General features: G+C 39.7%; 1 protein-coding gene across 1 annotated transcript in view; it reads left to right on the top strand.

Annotated features, from left to right (window-relative positions):
* Positions 1-24,570, top strand: part of LOC133238933 (cytochrome P450 3A24-like) — a 60,172-nt gene extending 35,602 nt beyond the window's left edge. Inside the window, exons 9-14 of the mRNA XM_061402595.1 lie at positions 7,531-7,658; positions 8,752-8,818; positions 15,342-15,502; positions 19,074-19,300; positions 21,811-21,973; positions 24,362-24,570. Coding sequence (XP_061258579.1) covers positions 7,531-7,658; positions 8,752-8,818; positions 15,342-15,502; positions 19,074-19,300; positions 21,811-21,973; positions 24,362-24,457 — 842 coding nt within the window. The 3' untranslated portion in view covers positions 24,458-24,570. The remainder of the gene's footprint in view (positions 1-7,530; positions 7,659-8,751; positions 8,819-15,341; positions 15,503-19,073; positions 19,301-21,810; positions 21,974-24,361) is intronic.

Genomic DNA, 24,570 nt, shown 5'->3' with positions numbered 1-24,570 from the left:
TTATTGAGATATAATTCACATACCATCAATTCACCCACTTAAAATGTACAGTTCAATGGTTTTACAACTAAGTGTCATCGATGGATAAATGGATTCGGAAAACGTGGTGTACACACACACACACACCAGAATACTATTCAGCCATTAAAAGGAAGGAAATCCTGCCATTCGCAGCAATGTGGCTGGATCTCAGTGGAGGGCATTATGCTCAGTGAGATACATCAGACAGAGAAAGGCAAATACTTACACGATGAATCCATAAAAAGAATCCAAATTCATTGAAAAACAATGTCAGATTTTTGGTTTCCAGAGACAGGGTTTGGGAGATAGGAGAATTGGATGATGGTGGTCAAAAGGTACAAATTTCAGTTATTACTTAAATAAATACCCCTAGTGTAATATGCTTATAGCTATCCAGTTGTCTCAGCACCACTTGTTGAAAAGCCTATTTTGTCTCCATTAAATGGTCTTGGAAACATTTTCAGTGTTCAGTTGACCATAGGCATGTGGGTTTATTTCTGGACTCAAAATTTCTATTCCATGAATCTGTATGTCCATCCTTAGGCCAGTGCCACATTGCCTTGATTAATGTAGCTTTATGGTAAGTCTTAAAATCAGGAAAGGTGAGTCTTTTAACTTTATTATCTTTTTCAGGAATATTTTGTCTTCTATGAGCCCCTTGCAATTTCACATGAATTTAATCTAAGATAGTTTCTTCAAAGAGGCCAGCTAAGGTTCTGATAGGGAATGTCTTATATCTGTTGATGTGCCATCTTGACAATGTGAATGTTCTGATTCATGAACATGGCATGTTTTTCACTTATTTACATCGTCTTTAATTTAGTTCAACAAGGTTTTGTGGTTTTCAGAGAGTAAATTTTACATATCTTTTATTTTATTCCTACTTATTCTATTCTTTTTGGTGTTACCATTAAGTGGAATTGTTTTCTTAATGTCATTTTCATTTTATTTATTGCAATGTATAGAAATACAATTGATTTTGTATTTTGATCTTGTATCTTGAAACCCTGCTGTACTTCTTTATTTTTTCTAATAGGTTTTTAGTGGCTTCCTTAGGATTCCCTGTATACAAGATCATGTTATCTGATGAGTTTTAGTCTTCATTTCCTATATGGATATATTTTGTTTAATTTTCTTGACTAATTACTTCTTGTTAGAATGTCAGGTACAGTTTTGGATAGAAGTGGTGAAAACGGCTTCCTTGTCTTAATTTTAGAGAAAAGCATCCAGTTTTTCACTATTAAATATTAGTGTTAACTATGTTTTTTTCATAAGTTCCTTTTATCAGGTTGATGAAAGTCCCTCTGTTCCTGTTTGCTGAGAGCTTTTATCACAAGGGGGTTTTGGATTTTGTCACATGGTTCTTATGCATCTATCAGATCATCATGTGGTCATTGTTTATTACTCTATTGAAATGGCATATTATACAACCTTGCCTTCCTGGGATAAAGTGCACTTATACATGATGTATACATCTTTTTATATGTTAGTGGACTCAGTGTGCTAGTATTTTGTTGAGGATTTGTGTATCCATGGTCATAGGATGTATTGGTCTATAGTTTTCTTTTCCTGTTATATCTTAGTCTTTTTTCTCACTCTGGGTTAATACTGGCCCTCCAGAATGATTTTCAAAGTGTTCTATCATTTTCTATTTGCTGGATGAGTTAGTGAAAATTTGGTATTAATTCTGTAATTATTTGAGTAGTATTCAGCATTAAAGCCATCTGGACCTAAGCTTTTCATTGTCAAATTGTGGGTTGTTTCTTGATTATCAAATCAAACTTTGTAATTCTTTTTTTTTTTTTTAAACTTTACAATGTTGTATTAGTTTTGCCAAATATCGAAATGAATCCGCCACAGGTATACATGTGTTCCCCATCCTGAACCCTCCTCCCTCCTCCCTCCCCATACCCTCCCTCTGGGTCGTCCCAGTGCACCAGCCCCAACCATCCAGTACCGTGCATCGAACCTGGACTGGCGACTCGTTTCATATATGATATTATGCATGTTTCAATGCCATTCTCCCAAATCTCCCCACCCTCTCCCTCTCCCACAGAGTCCATAAGACTGATCTATACATCAGTGTCTCTTTTGCTGTCTCGTACACAGGGTTATTGTTACCATCTTTCTAAATTCCATATATATGCGTTAGTATACTATATTGGTGTTTTTCTTTCTGGCTTACTTCACTCTGTATAATAGGTTCCAGTTTCATCCATCTCATTAGAACTGATTCAAATGTATTCTTTTTAATGGCTGAGTAATACTCCATTGTGTATATGTACCACAGCTTTCTTATCCATTCATCTACTGATGGGCATCTAGGTTGCTTCCATGTCCTGGCTATTATAAACAGTGCTGCGATGAACACTGGGGTACACGTGTCTCTTTCCCTTCTGGTTTCCTCAGTGTGTATGCCCAGCAGTGGGATTGCTGGATCATAAGGCAGTTCTATTTCCAGTTTTTTAAGGAATCTCCACACTGTTCTCCATAGTGGCTGTACTAGTTTGCATTCCCACCAACAGTGTAAGAGGGTTCCCTTTTCTCCACACCCTCTCCAGCATTTATTGCTTGTAGACTTTTGGATCGCAGCCATTCTGACTGGTGTGAAATGGTACCTCTTATAAGTCTATTCACATTGTCTCTTTCTTTTTAAGTAGTTTCTTTTTAATAATTTTTCCAATTAATTTATTTATTTTAATTGGAAGATAAATCCTTTACAATACTGTGATGGTTTTTGCCATACATCAACTTGAATCGGCCACAGGTATACATGTGTCCCCTCCATCCTGAACCCCCTCCCACCTCCTTCCCCCTATGTCTCTCTGGATTATCCCCAAGTACTGGCTTTGGGTTCCCCACTTCATGCGTTGAACTCGCACTGGTCATCTATTTTACATATGGTAATGTACATGTTTCAATGCTATTCTCTCAAATCATCCCACCCTTGCCTTTTCCCACTGAGTCCAAAAGTCTTCACTTTAGATCTGTGTCTTTTTGCTGTGCTGCAGTAGGATCATTGGTACCATCTTTCTAAATTCAATATATATGTGTTAATATACAGTATTTGTCTTTTCTTTCTGACTTACTTCATGTTGTATAATAGACTCCAGGTTCATCCATCTCACTAGAACTGACTCACATGTATTCCTTTTTTATAACTGAGTAATATTCCATTGTAAATATGTACCTCGACTTGCTTATCTGTTCATCTGCCAATGGACATCTAGGCTGTTTCCATGTCCTAGCTATTGTAAATAGTGCAGCAGTACATTGGGTACACGTGTCTCTTTCAGTTCTGGATTCCTTGGAGTGTATGCCCAGCAGTGGGTTTTCTGGCTTTTATTCCCAGGTTTTTAAGGAATCTCCACACTTTTCTCCATAGTGGCTGTACCAGTTTGCATTCTCACCAACCATGTAGGAGGTTTCCCTTTTCTCACCCTCTCCAACATTTATTGTTTGTAAACATTTTGATGATGGCCATTCTGACTAGTATGAGATGATACACTAGTGTGAGTGTGGTTTTGATTTGCATTTCTCTAATAATATGTGAAATTGAACATCTTTTTATGTGTTTATTAGCATCTGTGTATCTTCTTTGGATAAAAGTCTGTTCAGGTCTATTCTTTACTTTTTGATTGGGTGTTTATCTTTCTGGTATTGAACTGCATGAGCTGCTTATATATTTTGGAAATTAATTCTTTGTCAGTTGTTTTGTTTGCTATTATTTTCTCCCATTCTAAGGGCTGTCTTTTCACCTTGTTTGTAGTTTCCTTCATTGTGCAAAAGCTTTTACATTTAATTATATCTCATTCATTTATTTTAGTTTTTATTTCCATTACTCTGGGAGGTGGATCACAGAGGATCTTGATGTGATTTAAGTCAGAGTGTGTTCTGCCTGAGTTTTCTTCTAGGAGTTTTATAGTTTCTGGTCTAGGCTTAATCCATCTTATTTTTATGTATGGTATTAGAAAGTGTTCTAGTTTCATTCTTTTACATGTAGTTGACCAGTTTTCCCAGCACCACTTGTTGAAGAGACTGACTTTTCTCCATTGTATATTTTTGTCTCCTTTGTCAAAGATAATGTGTCTATAGGTGCATGGATTTTGTCTCTGGACTTTCTATTTTGTTCAATTCATCTATATTTCTGTCTTTGTGCCAGGACCATACTGTCTTGATGACTATAGCTTTGTAGTATAGTCTGAAGTCAGGAATGTTGATTCCTCCAGTTCCATTCTTTTTTCTCAAGATTGTTTTGAAAGTATTTCCTCTAAAATCAGGAACAAGACAAGGGTTCCCCCTCTTACCACTACTATTCAACATAGTTTTGAAAGTCCTAGCAACAGCAATCAGAGGAAAAGAGATAAAAGAAATTCAGACTGGAAAAGAAAAAGTACAACTCTCACTGTTGGCAGATAACATGATCCTCTACATAGAAAACCCTAAAGATACGATCAGAAAAGTACTAGAGCTAATCAATGAATATAGTAAAGTTGCAGGACATAAAATTAATACACAGAAATCCCTTGCATTCCTTTTACTCAGCTATTAAAAAGAATGTATTTGAATCAGTTCTAATGAGGTAGATGAAACTGGAGCCTATTATACAGAGTGAAGTAAGTCAGAAAGAAAAACACCAATACAGTATATTAATGCATATATATATGGAATTTAGAAAGATGGTGACAGTGACCCTATATGCGAGACAGCCAAAGAGACACAAATGTATAGAACAGACTTTTGGACTTTGTGGGAGAAGGCAAGGGTGGGATGATGTCAGAGAATAGTATTGAAACATGTATATTATCGTATATGAAATAGATCGCCAGTCCAGGTTCGATGCATGAGACAGGGTGCTCAAGGCTAATCCACTGGGATGACCCTGAGGGGTGGGATGGGGAGGGAGGTGGGAGGGAGTTCAGGATGGGGAACACATGTACACCCATGGCTGATTCATGTCAATGTATGGCAAAAACCCCTATAATATTGTAAAGTAATTAATCTCTAATTAAAATAATTAATTAATTTTTTTAGAAAAGAAAGAAAAAGATATAACCACCTGGAATATTTTCACATTTCCACCTTTATTATAGCTAAACAATAATAAAACTCAACACAGTGAAGTACTTTTCAAATGTTAATTTTCATAGTTTGCCAAACATATAACAATGCTCCACCTTTAATGTTCCTACCATTTCATTTTACTTGTTCTAACAAGTACAGAGAATGATGAATTTAACTAAGAATGATTTCAGATTAACTTCTCTAACATAAAGCACTCAACTTTTATAATATATGTAGAGCAAGTATAATAAGCACTGAAATATGTAATTGCTTTTTAGGAAATATTTGTTTCCAATTTAGGTTTCAAAGTAATGTGGAAGACTAAATTATATCATTTTTAATGGCTTTCAGGTAAAGCTCTCAGGATCAGTAGTAGATTAAGAAATAGAAGCACAATTATAGAAAAAAGAAAAATAAACTTCAAAAGGACCGGACCTTAGGCTGTACCATTATTCCATAAACTACAAGAAGACCACACCATTATTACTGAAGTAATATTATTAGTCATGCTTTATAATATTCCTGTATACAGCTAGTTATTCTCTGTTATAACATTTGTAAGTGTAGATTTTAATTCCAGGTTTTTGTTTTTATAATCAACAAATAAATGCATATATGTTCATGTTGGGGAAAAAAAAAGAAATTCCTTGCATTCCTATACACTAACAATGAAAGATCAGAAAGAGAAATTAAGGAAACAATCCCATTCACCATTGCAATGAAATAATAAAATACTTAGGAATAAATTTATCAAAAGAAACAAGAGATATACAGAAAACTATAAAACACTGATGAAAGAAATCAGAGATGACACAAATAGAGGGAGAAATATACCACGTTCTTGGATTGGAAGAATCAATATAATAAAAATGAGTATACTACCCAAAGCAATCTGTAGATTCAACACAATCCCTATCAAAGTACCAACAGTATTTTTCACAGAACTAGAACAAATAATTTCACAATTTGTATGGAAACACAAAAGACCCCAAATAGCCAAAGCAATGTTGAGAAAGAAGTATGGAATCAGAGGAATCAACCTTCCTGTTCAACCATTTTTAATAGAGAAATGCAGATTGTCTGTTTCTTTTTGAGTTAGTTTCTGTACTTCATGTCTTTTAAGGAATTTGTGTACTTCCTCTAACTTATCTAATTTATTGGTGAACATTGTTCCTTGTATTCCATTATGCTCTTTCTCATTTTAATGTCAATAGTAATCTCTCCTCTGTTGCTGTGATGCTAGATATTTGAGCTTTTCTCTCTCTTTTTGGTCAATCCAGCTTAGAAGATGATAACAATAACCCTGTGTACGAGACAGCAAAAGTGACGCTGATGTATGGAACAGTCTTATGGACTCTGTGGGAGAGGGAGAGGGTGGGAAGATTTGGGAGAATAGCATTGAAACATGTAAAATATCATGTATGAAATGAGATGCCAGTCCAAGTTCAATGCACGATACTGGATGCTTGGGGCTGGTGCACTGGAATGACCTGGAGGGATGGTATGGGGAGGGAGGAGGGAGGAGGGTTCAGGAGGGGGAGCACATGTATACCTGTGATAGATTCATTTTGATGTTTGGCAAAACTAATACAATTATGTAAAGTTTTAAAATAAAATAAAATTTAAAAAAAAAAGTTCTTTTCAAAGAATCAGCTTTTGGTTTCATTGAATTTCTATGTTGTTTTGATTCCCTATTTCATTAGTTTCTGTCCTTGTCTTTATTATTTTCTTCTTTGTTGTAGCTTTAGGTTTAGTTTGCTCTTCTTTCAGTGAGTTAGGGTGGAAAGTTAGGTTCATGACTTGAGATTTTTGTTCTTTTTAAAAGTAGACATTTATAGCCTTAAACTTTTCCATGAGCACTGTTTTTCCTACATCCCATTCATTTTGGTAAGTAATGGCTTCATTTTTATTTATCTCAAAGTAATTTCTGGTTGTAGTTTTGATATAGTATACAACTCATCGGTTATTTAGGAGTGTATTGTTTAATTTCCATGTATTGTTTAATTTCTGTGTATTTGTGAGTTTCCCAATTTTTGTTATTGATTTTTAATATAATTCCATTGTGGTTGAAAGACATACACTGTTTTATTTATATCTTGAATTGTTTTTTGCAGAAAACAGTTAATTAGAGTAGCAGACTTTAGTGTGGTTTATCCAAAGAGACTCTAATCCAATGATAAAAGACTATGAAGTTCAGGAATGTAATTCTGTTTCCTTGATCATTCCAAAAGTCAGAAGGGACCACTGATCTCACTGCCATAGTGATGGCCCCTTGTAAGTGGACTTGGCCTTGCTCAGTCGTTGGCTAGGAAGTCTGAGCAAAGGTCATAGAGGGAGTGATTCTGGTATCTGACCCTGGTATCTTTCCTGATTGATAGAGCAAATTATACTTGCTGTGTAATTTTTGAATTTTCACTGTGCTTTTCTTTTATCTTCTCTCTACAGTACTCTTTCCATTCCTTGTCCCAATCCTTGATGTATTAAATATCACCATATTTCCAAAAAGTGCTGTGAATTTTTTTACAAAATCTGTAAAAAGGATAAAAGAAAGTCGCCTCAAAGATAATCAAAAGGTAAGGTCTAGTGGTGGTTACATGAGGGTGTTCACGTTTTGAAAATTTGTTAACCTGTACACATATGATTTGTGTACTTCTCTGCATTTTTTAAAAAATTAGGTAGAGAAATATAGATTTTAGAACTGGGAAGTTACTAATATATCATTTTGGAGGGATGAGGAAGGTGGAGGTTGGGGAAGAAATAAGAAAATGAGCCAGAGAGTGATGTTTAAATTTAATAGTAGGCATGCATATTAGTATGTCATAGCATAAATATTGTTGAGATAAAAGTTTTACCACTTCCATTCAATAAACTGTTAAAGGATAACAATTACTATTTGAAAATGATTTTACCAATATCATAATTTTCCCATATGTTATACTGGTAAAGAATCACTTTGATTCTAAGACTCCTATTTTATAGATTGTGCAATGAATAGAAAGCCCCATCAGGCAGCTGGTGGAGTGAATTCTGTGTTAAATTGGAGCCCTCTCCTAGTCTGGCATGGCCAGGGGTCTTCTCTGGGCCATGAGGCTGCAAGCTCATTAACCCAGGTTTGCCTCCATTAAGCCTGGAGGCCAGCACAAGGATGTCTGCAGGTCAGGGGGACAAGAGTTTTGTACCCAGAATGTCACTGAAGATTGTATAAGGTTTTGAGAGGGTCAAGGCATTGAAGATGCTTCCAAAAACACTACCAATGAACTTTGCAAATGTGAGGGGATTAATTTGTGTGATCATTCATTAAGATTTAAAATTGGAAGGAGAAAAAGGAATAAAATCATGGACTTTTCCTGAGCAAACAAGTGTGACAGGAGAGACAACAGGCAACTCTTTGGCAAAATAAAGCTGTTTCAAAAGACAGAGAAACCAAAGATCAAAGAGAGTGAGGACCAGAAAGCAGTTGGATTGATGGCTGGGTTTCTCTCTGGGAAACATCATGTTCTCCAAGGTCTGTAGGTGAATGTTAGTTCACTATCTCCAGCAAGAGTAGTCAGACTTCTAATTTTTAAGGGGCCATATTCTCAGGAAAGAGGTTAAATACCGCACTCCTGATTTGTCTATGACTTCACAAGTAACTTTCTATCATAGAAAATTTCTTTCTGCTTACAGCCACGTGTGGACTTTCTTCAGCTGATGATTAACTCCCAGAATTCCAAAGAAACAGACAATCATAAAGGTAACCAAGGAGAGCTTCAGAGGGGCCACAGTAGGGAGACGCAGAGGTAGGGGGCAGTTCTGAAAATGCACAGAAAACTTTCCAGGCAGATGGGAATTTAGGCCAAATTGAAGACAGACACTTGTGCCGAAAGAAAGAGTAGGCCGTGGTACTTCCTAGAAGTTTGCAGGCACAACTTTGTTCAGAGCTCGAAGGGCAAGTATAACAAGGAAGTCATGCCCAGAAGTCAGTTATGAAATGGATCGCTACAGCTGAACCTCTGGGGAGCTTGGTTCTGATATCAGTTCTCAGGCTCCTCCAGAACCACCAAGTCAGAACCTCTGTCTGAATATTTGCATCAAGGCTTCATCCCTTCATTCATGAGGGGGCACATTGCCCCATTGTTGGTGACCTTAATTTGGAACACTTTTAAACTTGTGTTCACCAGCTTATTCTACTGTAAAGTGTAATTTTCCACCCCTTTGTTATGAACACATAACTTCTGGGAGAAGCTGTTGAGACTGTAAACATTCTGTTCCTCTTCAAATTTTCACCCATTGGTTTTATCATTCATGGATGGTTTTTGACTGAAACCATTGTTGTTATTATGATTACAACATGATGTCTTTCTAAACCCATCATTCTTCTGTATTTATGAGCTGATGTTCTTTCACAAGGAGAGCTCTCCATTCTCCCCCAGTCATCTATTTATATCAGTATATCTCATGTACAGCTAACTTACTGTCTCATATCACTCTTCATTTTGATTTTCAAATTCTCTCAGGTTTGTCCACTGGAGCCCTTTCAAGTGGGCTCCTATATATATATTACTTTTTTCTCCTGAAAAATTTTTTCAATAGGCTATTTTTTAGCAGAAATTAAAAAGCAAAACTGAGTGAAGAATAAAGAGTTTCCCAATATACATTCTGCCCCCACCCCCACCTACATATAGCCTTCCTCAAATCAGAAGTCCATACTGGAGTGATACACTTGTTAAAATCAATGAACCTACACTGATACATTATTATCACCCAAAGACAATAGTTCACACCTGGGTCCATCTTGGCCTTGTGCATTCAATGGCTTTTGATAAATGTATAATGATATGTGTCCACCACTGTTGTATACAGAGTATCCTGTATCCTTTTCACTTATCATTTTCCAAGAACTTCCTCACTTCCTAATGCAAGGCATTCCAGCTTTCTCTTCTATTTCCCCTAGAATAAGCCATTTCTCTAAGAAATTCAGGTTCCGTTTAGTGAGAAATGGTGTTTAGAATCCAAAATCTGGGTTCTAGGAATGCTCATTGCTACCAGGGTTGGTTTTTTTTGTTTGTTTGTTTGGTTTTTTTGCTTCCAGATCCTCTCAGTGGACAATTTTCAGAACATCAACTATTTTTACACAGGAATGTAAAAATTAAAAAAAAAAAAAAAGATGTCTGTATCTACTCCAAAACACTGATGCAAACCAGCTCTCTCTCACACACAAAAAGACCCTGGTGTGTTTTAATTCCATTACATGAATACTCCTAAATGGTTAATTTGAAGCCACCAATGAATTGATAACCATCTCACAAAAGTCTGGAATTTTATAAAATTGGTTCTTGAAAGCAGGTATAAACCTACTTCAGTTCAGTTCATTTCGGTTCAGTCGCTCAGTCGTGTCCAACTCTTTGCGACACCATGAATCGCAGCACACAAGGCCTCCCTGTCCATCACCAACTCCTGGAGTTCACTCAGACTCACATCCATCGAGTCAGTGATGCCATCCAGCCATCTCATCCGCTGTCGTCCCCTTCTCCTCCTACCCCCAGTCTCTCCCAGCATCAGTTCAGCACACTCTAAATATATCTATAACTGTGTGGATACTTACTTTTATCATTCTATCTATCTATCTAATATCATCTATCATTTCTTTAAGTACATGATTCAGTACAACTTTCTGTGATGAAGAAAATAATCTGTATCTGTTCAGTTCAATATAGTAATCACTAGACATAAATATCTCCTGAGGACATGACATGAGGCCAGTGTCCCTGGAACCTGAATGCTAAATTGTATTTAATTTTAATCAATTAAAATTTGAATAGTCACATATTAGCACAGCTCTAGACTTTGAGTATTATGGAGTTTATGTTAACTGGGGAAAGACTTTGATGGCATCACAGACATCATCATTGGAGATATCATCATCTACAATCTTGTAGACCTTTATTACACTCATTTTATATTACTTTTATTATTGATTTCTTGGTTGGAGCAGGTACCACATAGAGTTGAGTGCTCTAAGTAACAAATGTCCTACTACACCCATCAAATAGCCAAGAGCCTAAGCATGCTTTGTCTCTTTGGAGAAAATAAAATTGGAGACTAGTGTATAATCACAGGGCTGTTTGATAAGTATAAAGAAGAGCAGAGAGAGGGGATGTGTACCTAGAGGATGACCTTCAGACTCTACTCTCTGGATCTTATTTTTCTAATTTTCACATCGGGCTATATCCTTCCATGGATGCATTCTTTCTTTTGCTATTTTAATGCGAATGATTAGCCTAGGATCATCACAACTCTTCAAGATTTTTGTTGATTTCTGTAGCTTCTATACATATCTCGATCATCCCCTTGAAGGCTTGTGCCCCAGGTCTTGTATTACCTGGTGCCTCTCAAGGGCATAATCCATGCTTCTCAGGCTATTGTACACATACATCTCCACATCTCATGAAAGTTCAGATGTTGTATCCATAGTTCTAGGATGGGATTTGAGAATCTGAATTTGTATTAGGCTTCCAAATCCTGCTCATGCTGCTGGTCCATGGACCACACTTTGAGTTGCAAGAGTTTGTCTGTAGCCCATATTGTACTCTTCTGTTCCTGTAAACAAGTTTTGATAAAATATAATTTAATTTCCCCTACCATATGGTATCCCAAAGAAAGGCAATGCCAAAGAATGCTCAAACTACTGCACAATTGCACTCATCTCACACACTAGTAAAGTAATGCTCAAAATTCTCCAGGCCAGGCTTCAGCAATACATGAACCGTGAACTTCCTGATGTTCAAGCTGGTTTTAGAAAAGGCAGACGAACCAGAGATCAAATTGCCAACATCTGCTGGATCATGGAAAAAGCAAGAGAGTTCCAGAAAAACATCCATTTCTGCTTTATTGACTATGCCAAAGCCTTTGACTGTGTGGATCACAATAAACTGTGGAAAATTCTGAAAGAGATGGGAATACCAGACCACCTGACCTGCCTCTTGAGAAACTGTTGCAGGTCAGGAAGCAACAGTTAGAACTGGACATGGAACAACAGACTGGTTCCAAATAGGAAAAGAAGTACATCAAGGCTGTATATTGTCACCCTGCTTATTTAACTTCTATGCAGAGTACATCATGAGAAACGCTGAGCTGGAAGAAGCACAAGCTGGAATCAAGGTTGCCGGGAGAAATATCAATAACCTCAGATATGCAGATGACACCATCTTTATGACAGAAAATGAAGAGGAACTAAAAAGCCTCTTGATGAAAGTGAAAGAGGAGAGTGAAAAAGTTGGCTTAAAGCTCAACATTCAGAAAATGAAGATCATGGCATCCGGTCCCATCACTTCATGGGAAATAGATGGGGAAACAGTGGAAACAGTGTCAGACTTTATTTTTCTGGGCTCCAAAATCACTGCAGATGGTGACTGCAGCCATGAAATTAAAAGACACTCCTTGGAAGGAAAGTTATGACCAACCTAGATAGCATATTCAAAAGCAGAGACATTACTTTGCCAACAAAGGTCCATCTAGTCAAGGCTATGGTTTTTCCAGTGGTCATGTATGGATGTAAGAGTTGGACTGTGAAGAAAGCTTAGCGCTGAAGAATTGATGCTTTTGAACTGTGGTGTTGGAGAAGACTCTTGAGAATCCCTCGGACTGCAAGGAGATCCAACCAATCCATCCTAAAGGAAATCGGTCCTGGGTGTTCTTTGGAAGGACTGATGCTGAAGCTGAAACTCCAGTACTTTGGCCACCTCATGCGAAGAGTTGACTCATTGGAAGAGACTCTGATGCTGGGAAGGATTGGGGGCAGGAGGGAAAGGGGACGACAGAGGATGAGATGGCTGGATGGCATCACTGACTCGATGGACATGAGTTTGAACTCCGAGAGTTGGTGATGGACAAGGAGGCCTGGCATGCTGCAATTCATGGGATCGCAGAGTCAGACACAGCTGAGCGACTGAACTGAACTGAACTGACCATATAGTCTGACTGGAAAAGGGAATGGCAAACCACTTGAGTATTCTTGCCTTGAGAACTCCATTAACAGTATGAAAAAGCAAAAAGATATGACACTGAAATAGAGGAAAGCAATAGAATGGGAAAGGTTAGAGATCTCTTCAAGAAAATTAGGGATATCAGGGAATATTTCATGCAAAGATGGGCACAATAAAGGGCAGAAATGGCATGGACCTAACAGAAAAAAAAAAAAAGATATTAAGAAGAGGTGGCAAGAATACACCAAAGAACTATACAAAAAAGATTTTCTAGACCCAGATAACCATGATGGTGAGATCACTCACCAGGAACCAGACATCCTGGAGTGTGATATCAAGTGGGCCTTAGGAAGCATCACTATGAACAAAGCTAGTGGAAGTGATGGAATTCCAGTTGAGCTATTTCAAATCCTCAAAGATTACACTATGAAAATGCTGCAGTCAATATGCCAGCAAATTTGGAAAACTCAGCAGTGGCCACAGGACTGGAAAAGGTCAGTTTTCATTCCAATCCCAAAGAAAGGAAATGCCAAAGAATGCTCAAACTACTGCACAATTGCACTCATCTCACACACTAGTAAAGTAATGCTCAAAATTCTCCAAGTTGAGGCTTCAACAGTATGTGAACTGTGAACTTCCAGATGTTCAAGCTGGATTTAGAAAGGGCAGAGGAACCAAAAAATCAAATTGCCATCATCCGTTGGATCATAGAAAAAGCTAGAGAGTTCCAGAAAAACATCTGCTTTATTGACTGCACCAAAGCCTTTGACTGTGTGGATCACAACAAACTGTGGAAAATTCTTAAAGAGATGGGAATACCAGACCACCTGACCTGTCTCCTGAGAAATCTATATGCAGGTCAAGAAGCAACAGTTAGAACCAGACATGGAACAATGGACTGGTTCCAAATTGGGAAAGGAATATGTCACAGCTGTATATTGTCATCCTGCTTATTTAACTTTTATGCAGGGTACATCATGTGAAATGACGGGCTGGATAAAGCATAAGCTGAAATCAGGATTGCTGGTAGGAATCTCAGTAACCTCAGATATGCAGATGACACCACCCTTATGGCAGAAAGTGAAGAGAAACTAAAGAACCTCTTGAAAAAAGTAAAAGAGGAGTGAGAAAGCTGGCTTAAAACTCAACATTCAAAAAATGAAGATCACAACATTCAGTCCCATCACTTCATGGCAAATAGATGGGGAAACAATGGGAACAGTGAGAGACTTTATTTTCTTTGGCTCCAGAATCACTGCAGATGGTGACTGCAGCCAAGAAATTATAAGACGCTTGCACCTTGGAAGAAAAGCTATGACCAACCTAGAGCATATTAAAAAGCAGAGACATTACTTTGCCAACAAAGGTCCATCTAGTCAAAGCTATGGTTTTTCCAGTAGTCATGTATGGATGTGAGAGTTGGACCGTAAAGAAAGCTGAGCACCAGAGAACTGATGCTTTTGAACTGTGGTGTTGGAGAAGACTCTTGAGAGTCCCTTGGACTACAAGGAGATCAAACCAGTCCATCCTAAAGGAAATCAGTCCTGAATATTCATTGGAAGGACTGATGCTGAAGCTGAAGCTCCAATATATTGGCCACCTGATGCAAAGAACTGACTCTTTAGAAAAGACCCTGATGCTGGGAAAGATTGAAGGCAGGAAAAGGGGACAACAGAGGATGAGTGGTTGGATGGATCACCAACTCAATGGGCATGAGTTTGAGCAAGCTCCAGGAGTTGGTGATAGACAGGGAGGCCTGGCGTGCTACAGTCCATGGAGTTGCAAAGAGTCGGACATGACTGAGTGATTGAACTAAACTGACCATGTAGCTTTATTATTGTATCCTTCAAAAAAAAAAAAAATCAAGCTGTGCCTTAACTAAAATAATTTAAAATATTCTAGAAGGAAATGCTGCTCCATTTTACTTGGAGCTAAAGTTCTTTTACAGTTCTCTAAAGGACACAGTGATAACACTGTAGATGTTAGACAGAAGTGCTGTCTCTTGAAATTACCCAGCTGTGTTGGTAGGGGGTGGCATTGCCAGGAACAGAGAGCCAAGAATAGAATAGACTTGGGAAAAACTGGATCAAGACAGTTCTTGGCTTTTTCTTGGCTCTGTGAGGCAGACACAGGGTGGAAATCACTCTCAGTTTGATTCTAAATTACTTTTACATGATTTCCCCTAGGGGTTTGGGAGTTTCACTGGAATGTCTCATCATTTAAGCTATGGTTTTTACAATGCCATGCTTTACCTAAAATGTCTTTACTTGGTTTTTTTTTTTTTTTTTTTAGCTCTCTCTGACCAAGAACTCATAGCCCAGAGTATTATCTTTATTTTTGCTGGCTATGAGACCACTAGCAGTACTCTTTCCTTCCTTCTGTATATTTTGGCCACTCACCCTGATGTCCAGCAGAAGCTGCAGGAGGAGATTGATGCAACTTTCCCCAATAAGGTGAGTGATGATACCCAGAGATAGAGGGGGAAGGTGAAGCCTTAGCATGATTGTCTTCTCACCACTTCTTAGGAGATTTCTGCCCAAAACATAAGCATCAAATCATTTACCTCCTTTCCCAGGTGGTGCAATGGGAAAAAAACCCAATCCTTCTTCCAATGTAGGAGGTGCGGGTTTGATATGTGGGTTGAGAAGATCCCCTGGAGTCAGAAATGGCAACCCACTCCAGTATTCTTGCCTTGGAAATCCCATGGACAGAGGAGCCTGGTGGGCTACAGTTCATGGGATTGCAAAGAGTCAGAGAAGACTAAGTGATTGAGCACAGCACATTTAGGAAAGATCTAAAGGATACGAAGCAAAGGGAGAAAACATAAGTACTTCGTGCTACTCACAGCAATATAAGTACTTTGAAAAAAGTGCTGGTCCTGCAGTATCAGTTGTCAGAATAATGCCAAGTAACATTCACAGAACTTCAGTGGCATCTGAAAGTGAAAGTGAAGTCACTCAGTCGTGCTGACTCTTTGTGACCCCACGGACTGTAGCCCACCAGGCTCCTCCCTCCATGGGATTCTCCAGGCAAGACTACTGGAGTGGGTTGCCATTTCCTTCTCCAGGGGATCTTCCCGACCCAGGGATCGAACCCGGGTCTCCTGATTTCCAGGCAGACGCTTTAACCTCTGAGCCACCATTTATTTCTCTGGTGTCTGCATTTGTTGTTCAGGCACTACATTGTGTCAGACTCTGTGACCCCATGGACTGCAGCACGCCAGGCTTCCCTGTCCTTCACTATCTCCCAGAGTTTGCCCAAGTTCATGGGGTCTGCATAGTTATCTGTTGATATTGGCTGGACTTGCTGTGGTCTGGGCTGTGGTCTGTGGTGGATCTAGGCTGGCCTTGGCTAAGTGGTTGTGTTGCAGGAAGGGGGACCCCTTCCAGGGCCCGAAACTGGGCTCTTGTCCAACACTCAGAAATGAATTGTCCAAGGAGACACATGTGCTGACACAGCAAGAGATTTTATTGGGAAAGGGCACCCGGGTGGAGAGCAGTAGGGTGAGGGAAACCAGGAGAACTGCTCTGCCAGTCTTGCAGGTTTTATGGTGATGGGATTAGTTCCCCGGGTTGTTTTTAGCCAATCATTCTGACTCAGAGTCCTTCCTGGTGGTACATGCCTTATTCAGCCAAGATGAATGCCAGAGAGGATTCTGGAGGTGGTTGGACATGTGGTGTCTCCTTTTGACCTTTCCTGAACTCTTCCGGTTGGTGGTGGCTTATTAGTTCTGTGTTCCTAACCAGGACCTTCTGTCATAAAACAACTCATGCAAACGGTTACTATGGCACCTGGCCAGGCTGGGCAGTTTCAGTCAGTGTGCTTTCCCTAACAGTTAGACTGACTCAGCTCCACACATGCTCCTCACATGTCTCAATCTCCACATGTTTGCTTCTCAGGGCAGCAGTAGATGTCATGAGCAAGAGGCCTAATCCCATGGGTGACTTTCAAAACTCTGCTAGCATCACACATAGCCAATATTCCACTGGCTCAAAGTGAGCCACCTGACCAACCTGAGTCAGAATGGGAGGGCATCGCAGAGTTAATGGCGAAGGGAATGGACAGAGGAAATGGTGGAGAATTGGGACCATTAATTCACTCTACTGCCCTGTGTAAACTTTAGACTAGGTGAAGCCTGGTGTACAAGAAAGGATATACGGTAGGAAACAGAGAACACAAGCCTGAGACCTGGCTGGTTTTGGACAAGTCTTATGACCTTTCAGAATCCTAGGTCCTTCAGATACTTTGTAGGGCCTGCATAAATTAGAGATGATTTTCTTCTCTGGTAAACTCCATATTGGGATTCTTTTAATTACAAGAAGATCGAAAGGCTGCTAACAGACCAAGGCTAGCTGAGACATTGCATTCTCTCCTTTTTATAAAAATACTAATAATACTAGTACTATTGGCTTATATGTGCTTACTTTATATGTCTGTTCTAAATACTTTCTTTTTTTAATTTCAATGTATTTATTTTAATTGGAGGCTAATTAGTTTACAATATTGTATTGGTTTTGCCATACATCAACATGAATCCACCACAGGTGTACACGTGTTCCCCATCCTGAACCCCCCTCCCACCTCCCTCCCTGTACCATCCCTCTGGGGGAGAGGGAGAGGGTGGGATGATTTGGGAGAATACTTTCTATTTAAAAATGTGTTTAATTTTCAAGAAATTCTTTATGAGTCAGGAGAGACTAGCCTATGCCTGAGTAACAGACAAGCCTGGGATCTCAGGGCTTTCATAGCACAGTTTTCCATCAGCCATGTGTACACGCTGAACGTGGACTGTTTGTGGGGGATGGAGTGGACAGCTCTGCTTCAGAGTCACTCAGGAAAACTGACTCAGAGCCTTCACCACCTTATAATTGCCTTAACTGAAACATGAGGCCTTCTTGTCATCTGTGGAATAAGGAACTCGAGAGTTGCTTACTGGGTTTTCAACTGATTTGTCTCTGAACTGATATAATCACCTCAGTTCACAGCCTGTTGGCAAAGCTGGTTTCCCATAACTTCAAGTGGGCTGGGAAACATGGGGACTACATGGATGCTGGGTGAGCAGTGAGTGTCTCTGCCATACTACCCTGTGGAGGGTCAGCTCCATCTGTCTCCATGTAACATATGAGATACCTGAGCTACCGGGAGATGAAATACTTCCAGACACTACTCGTGTACGTGCTGGTGATCTAGTCAAGCTGTGATCCAGGGTGTTGGCTCCTGAGGCACTCTTACCCTCTATAATGTTTCCCCTTAACTATAACCCCATGTGACAGCCATTTATCACCCACAGTGGTCTCAGATCTCAGCCAAAACTGGAGTTCTTTGTGGCATGCAGATAGCTGGACCCTGGGGCTGGAGTTGCTTGTTTAGACCTTCAGACCTTAGGGTCACACCTGCAGGGATAATAAGAGACCCTTCTAGCAGCAGACGGTGGGGTTCTGATCCTCTTGTAACCTCCCTGCATCTGAAATTGTGTTCTCATTCATACTCTTCATTTGCAGATTTGGTTTAGAAAGAAACTTGTTTCTCCCCAATTATTTATAGAGTTTTCATATATTGTTTCCAGACTGCATGTGTATAATGAAGAGCATAAGCAGTCAAGAGTCTTCAATTAAGAACCTTCATGTTGAATAGGGGATTTGCTCCTTTATACGTTCTTTCCTTGGTACAGATGTGTGGCCTCACTTTCAAAAAGAAACTGACTGTGGCCTATTTCACTTAAGCGTAAGGGTCCTGGTCTTGGTCACATTTGTTCTCATGAGAGGAAAGATACACTCCATGACAACCTGTGGTGTTTCACAAACTATTTAGAGAATTGTTCTGGTGTCCTTCCATTGTCGTGACTACTGCCCATCTCAATGGGCATTGAGAGGTCAAATGACGTGTAAAATGTCTATAAATGCTAACGTCCTTTCCAATTTAAATTATTCCCTGGAGCTCCTAACATTTCAGTAGGCCTACATAGATGGAGTTGAAGGTTGATCTGATATCTTAATTTATCAAAATCTATTTCTTTCTTCCCAGGCCCCTCCGACCTATGATGTCCTGGCACAGATGGAGTACCTTGACATGGTGGTGAATGAGACTCTCAGAATGTTTCCTATTGCTATTAGACTTGAGAGGCTCTGTAAGAAGGATGTGGAAATCCATGGGGTGTCCATTCCCAAAGGGACAACAGTGATGGTGCCAATCTCCGTGCTGCACAAAGACCCACAGCTCTGGCCAGAGCCTGAGGAGTTCCGTCCTGAAAGGTACAAGAGCCCAGGGAAGGGGCCCCTCCTGATCCAGTTGCTCAGAGCGTATGCTGACAACCCTCATTATGGATAACAAATGTGTGACTACGTAATTGCTTTATTTTACACCTTTTTATTGTTAAATGTCTTTTCTTATTCCAAGAACATTATTTGATTAAATAACAATTAAAATTAAAATAAATAATAATTAAAATTTAAAATTTTACCAACCGTGAACTAGAGAAAAAAAATTTAGCTCTGTACATTCTCAATACCTTAAGCTTTGCTATTGTTTAGACACTAAGTTGTGTCCGACTCTTTGCAACCTCATGGGCTGTGTCCCACCAGTCTCCTCTGTCCGTGGGATTTTCCAGGCAAGAATACTGGAGTGGGTTGCCATTTTCTTCTCTAGGAGGTATTCCTGACCCAGGGATTGAACCCATATCTTGTGCATTAGCAAGTGGATTTTTTACCATTGAGCCACCGTGGAAGCCCAATAACTTAAGATAGGTCTCATTAATAGTGAAATGTAAATCCTGTGGACATTTTTCTATGCATATACCCATTGTTAAAACTTGGAATGGCATTATATATAGTCTGATTTTCAATTGCTTTCTTTATTTAACAGTAAACTATAAACAACATTCTGTGTTTTTTAAATATATTTATATATCTTGCATCTGCTATAATTTACTTAACAGCTATATTATTTTAGGTGTATTGGTTTTTATTCCTTAAAGTCTGTCTGTCTGTTCTTGTTAGTTCTTTGAATTCATCACTAACATTCCCATATTTCCATTGCTTTAAACACTGGCTGCTGTTTCCTCCATTATTATTTTGGGACTGTAGGCTAAGGCTAGCAGTCTCATCCCAGGAGGTTCCAGGAGCCTCAGTGAGGATGGACACACAGGTGCCCTCATTCAGTCTGTGGCTGCAGACCTGAGCAGCTCCCTTCTGCCTCAGTGTTTGGTGACCTTTCGGAGAGAAGTCCTCTGGTCTCTAGATGTCTAGACTTTCTCCTTGTAGGGGTTAATATTGTCTTCTGGGAATTCAGAGTCAGGGTCTGGTTTGGGCACAGATTGGACTCTGGAAAGAGCTGATGCTCTTCCATTTATTTTATGGTGAGCAAAATTTGGATTGAAGATTTTAGCACCCTAGCTGGGATCTAGCCCTTTATGCTGCTGCTGCTGCTAAGTCGCTTCAGTCGTGTCCGACTCTGTGCGACCCCATAGACGGCAGCCTGCCGGGCTTTGCTGTCCCTGGGATTCTCCAGGCAAGAACACTGGAGTGGGTTGCCATTTCTTCTCCATGAGTCCCTGACTACAAGCTCCCTGATGGCAGGGATGTGTCTTGTTCACCCTGGTGTCCCTAGTGCTAGCATAACTTGTACCTGTAACATTGTTGAAAGAAGAGTCAGAGTCCACCAAGTCCTCCGTCCTGGACCAGAAAACCTCAGTGTTTCTCTCAAGTTCAGCAGCTCCCCCTCCTGCAACCTCAGGAACCTGAAACCAGAGACCACTCACTGTAGTTCCCTTTGATTCATTCAGCAGTCAAGCAGAGAGGTAGTGCTCACCCGTGGGTGGCAGGGACTGGGCCAGGGAGTGGGAAATCCAAACGTTAAAGCCATTATTAAGAGTTTTGGACATATACACTGTATATTCTATAGGCAAATGTCTATGAATCATGTTTAATGTATCTGTTTGTGTCCATTCCCTGCTCAACAGCCATCAACCAGGTCTGCACCACTCACATGCTGCCCTTCGACTAATTCTCCATGCATCTGAAATCACATTGTCTGTAAATATTCCAGAATAGTCTCCAAAATAGGGACTCTTTAAAATGCACAGAACCACAATGCCATTATTACCCCAAATCCACATATTTTCTTAATATATTCAAATATTGAAGAGTCAAATTTGAATTGAACAGAGGTCTAACTATCAAGGACTTTATAGATTTGTGGAAATGATAGACACAGAAATCAGTGATTGAACCAGAGTAGAGTTGAGTCATATGCCCACATAAATCTACTGACCTCAACATTCTCTGTATGTGAGAGGAAGAGACACACATACACAAGAGGAGGGGAAGGGAAAACAATTGAAAACTAACAATTAAAATATTCAGAGACGTTTCTCCTGCTTCCTTCATCTCTGAGCACATGACCAATGTCAGTGTTTACAGAGGCAGGAACCCACTCTTCCTTCAACCAGTCTCATTTCCTAACTGCCTTTCAGAGCCTGAGCATCTCACCAATCTGAATGTAATTTCATATTTAAAGATGCATTTTCTTTAAACATCCTTCATCTCATCTTCTCACCAGGACTGAAAGCTCCTGTGGGGTCTGGGGGATGAGAAGGCCCTGGGGCTTACCTTTCTCACAGCAAATCAGCACAGCAGGATTCAGTCACCCGCCCACAGGAGTCTCCCTTATGCTACTGGTTGAGGGTTTAAGTTAAAACCTCAGACCTGGAATTCCAGTGACTTTTCTGTTTGATTCACTTTTTCCTCTATGGTTGTGGATCCAGGTTCAGTAAGAAGAACAAGGACAGCATAAATCCTTACGTCTACCTGCCTTTTGGAACTGGACCCCGAAATTGCATTGGCATGAGGTTTGCTATCATGAACATGAAACTTGCTATCGTCAGAGTCCTGCAGAACTTCTCCTTCAAACCTTGTAAAGAAACACAGGTCAGCAGTTCACTCTGCATAGTGTTTTACTGAGATTTTTTTTAAGTGAGATGTATCTCTCTGTGTCTATAAGACTGTGATCTATTCAAATAACAATTTAGTTTACTAGACAGAGAATCTGTTTGAATCCATCTATGACCTTTAACTGTCTTTCATCCCTGGAGGGCTAAGTCTGTGGCTTCATAAAGACCCAACTGTAGAGGTCATCTAGAGTCAAGGCAGTTAGCACGACACGACTACACAAAGTCCAGTGAATTTGAGCAACTTTTAAAAATTTGGTGTCACATCCACTAGAAGGAAGGAAAACGTCGTACAAAGTTGTGAGAGCAGTGATGACCATGTCATGACTTTTCAGTGATGCCCTTCTCCATGGGAACTTACAGAAGCTTTCCTGACAGTGATTCTCAGCCACTATTTGTATAAAGAAATTACTAGGGAGAAATATCCCGATTTTAAGGTCATCTCAGACTCTCCAAAATAATTTCCCCGGAGTGTGGCATTGAGAGCACCCCCACAGATCCCTCTGTGCAGCCACAGTGATCCCTGAGTGAAAGCATTTCTGCCAGATGGGAAGGGCTCCCACAGCCCCTCACCTGCCAGGGATCCTGCTGCCATCCAGCTGGGCTCCCTTTACATTCTCAGAATGACTGTATGTCCTCCCTGTCCACCCTACAGTCCATTCTCCCCCTTCGAGTTCCAGTTCAGTCCCGAGCCCCTCCATGCAGCCTCCCCATCCAGGCCAGAGCCCACTCTCCCCTCTGCTGTGTTTACAGGTACCACAGGCTGGCGTCACAGGTCCTACCACCTGACAATACTTTGACCCTGAACCAGCTAGTTTGGTTCCTTTGTTTCCTTTTTACCTAAGAAGGTCATTAACTCTGTCCCCTTATTTTATTCCTTCCATAAATGCTCAGTGGTGCCTTGATGTCATCGGGCAAACGTTTAAGGAGTGACTTGCAGTTGATTACAGCTGTTGAACACAAATATGGGACAGTTTGAATTTTAAAAATTTATCAAATGTCATTTGTGTTCTTGCTTGTTTTATGTGTGTCTGTGTGTCTATCTGCAGGGAAAATGCTTACCGTTTGAAAGTTTAAAATAACAATTTGTTGCAGTTATAGCAAGACCTGGAATCACTCTCTGAGGAGCACACAGAACAGTTGGCATTGATTCATCTCAAGCATGGCCCTAAAATAAGGCTTTTTTCTAGGAGTCATACATTTAATAAGCAGCTGCTCCCTTTGAGTAGTTTTCTCAGGGAAGAGGAGGATAGAGATGTTTCCATTTTACTTGCAGGCATCTGTGTGGGCGTCCTGTAAATGTGCACACACAGCGGACTCAGCCCTGAGAGAAAGGGGGCCTCGGGCACACCTGGGAAGGGCAGATGCCGCTGCAAGCTCCACCCAGTACCCCATGGGCTGGAGCTTCTCCCTCCACAGCTCCTTGCTTGTCCTTCAGTCAACTGAGGTTAGAAGGTCACTCTGTTGGTTCCCCCAACCCAGAAGGAGTGACTGGGTGAGAAAGGGGCTAAAAATCTCAGACAAACCACTGTAGGTCTTCAGAAGTTCACCATTTGCCCTGCACTTGGAACCAGGGCATGTTTTTAAAAAAATAGGCATAATGCTTCATAGGCATAGTGCTCAGTAGATATTTTTGTGCAATGAATGATGAATGAATGCTTTCACTATCCAGTCTTGATATAACTTACAGAGTAAGTACAGAGAATCAAAGATAAAGAAGGGAAACTGGATGCAAGTGATCAAAGGTACAAACTTCTGATTATAGATAAATAAGTACAGGGATATCACATAAAACGTGATGATTATAGTTTGTGGACATTTTTAATATAATTAAAAGTATAAAATTTTAGACATAAATTTTAACATAAAATTATAGACATTTTTATGTAGTAGAAGGGAATAGATCCTAAAAGTGCTCATGAGAGAAAAACAGAATTTTTTATTTTTCTATCTCTATGAGTTGATGGATGTTAACTAAACTTATTGTGGCTGTAATTTCATGATATATATAAGTTAAATATTTATACCATAAATCATTTATATCTCAATAAATTAGAATTTTAAAAAATTTAAGTGAATAATAAGGGACTACTAGAAATGATTTTGTGCCCATATATCTTATAACACGTTAAATAGACCAATTTTCTGAAAGTCATAATCTATTAAAATTGAATCAAGGAAATATTGGCAGCCTGCCCCTCCCTATAGCTGTTGAACACATTGAATTGGTAGTTTAAAAAAAAATCAAAAATACGATGCTAAAGTAGCTTGTATATTGTTGTAAGGCATTATTGTCTGAAATGTATCTTGTCTGCTTTGCTTCTCTTGTTGGTGGTGCTTCATTCACTGGTTCTCTTAACTATTGCAGATCCCCTTGAAAATAAGCAGTCAAGGAGTTTTAAGACCAGAAAAACCTGTTGTCCTAAAGGTTGTGCTCAGAGATGGAACCATAAGTGGAGCCTGACTTTCTCTAAAGACCTGGGCTTTGTTCTTCAAGGAGCTGTGTCCCAGAATTTCAGGGGGCTTGATTTACTTTGTGGTAAAACTCAGAAATAAAGACAGCCTTCATCTATTGCA

The sequence above is a fragment of the Bos javanicus genome, chromosome 25 (genome assembly GCF_032452875.1).
Source record: "Bos javanicus breed banteng chromosome 25, ARS-OSU_banteng_1.0, whole genome shotgun sequence".
Taxonomy (NCBI): domain Eukaryota; kingdom Metazoa; phylum Chordata; class Mammalia; order Artiodactyla; family Bovidae; genus Bos; species Bos javanicus.
The sequence above is the reverse complement of the archived record's forward strand: the minus strand, read 5'-3'. Positions and strand labels throughout refer to the sequence as shown.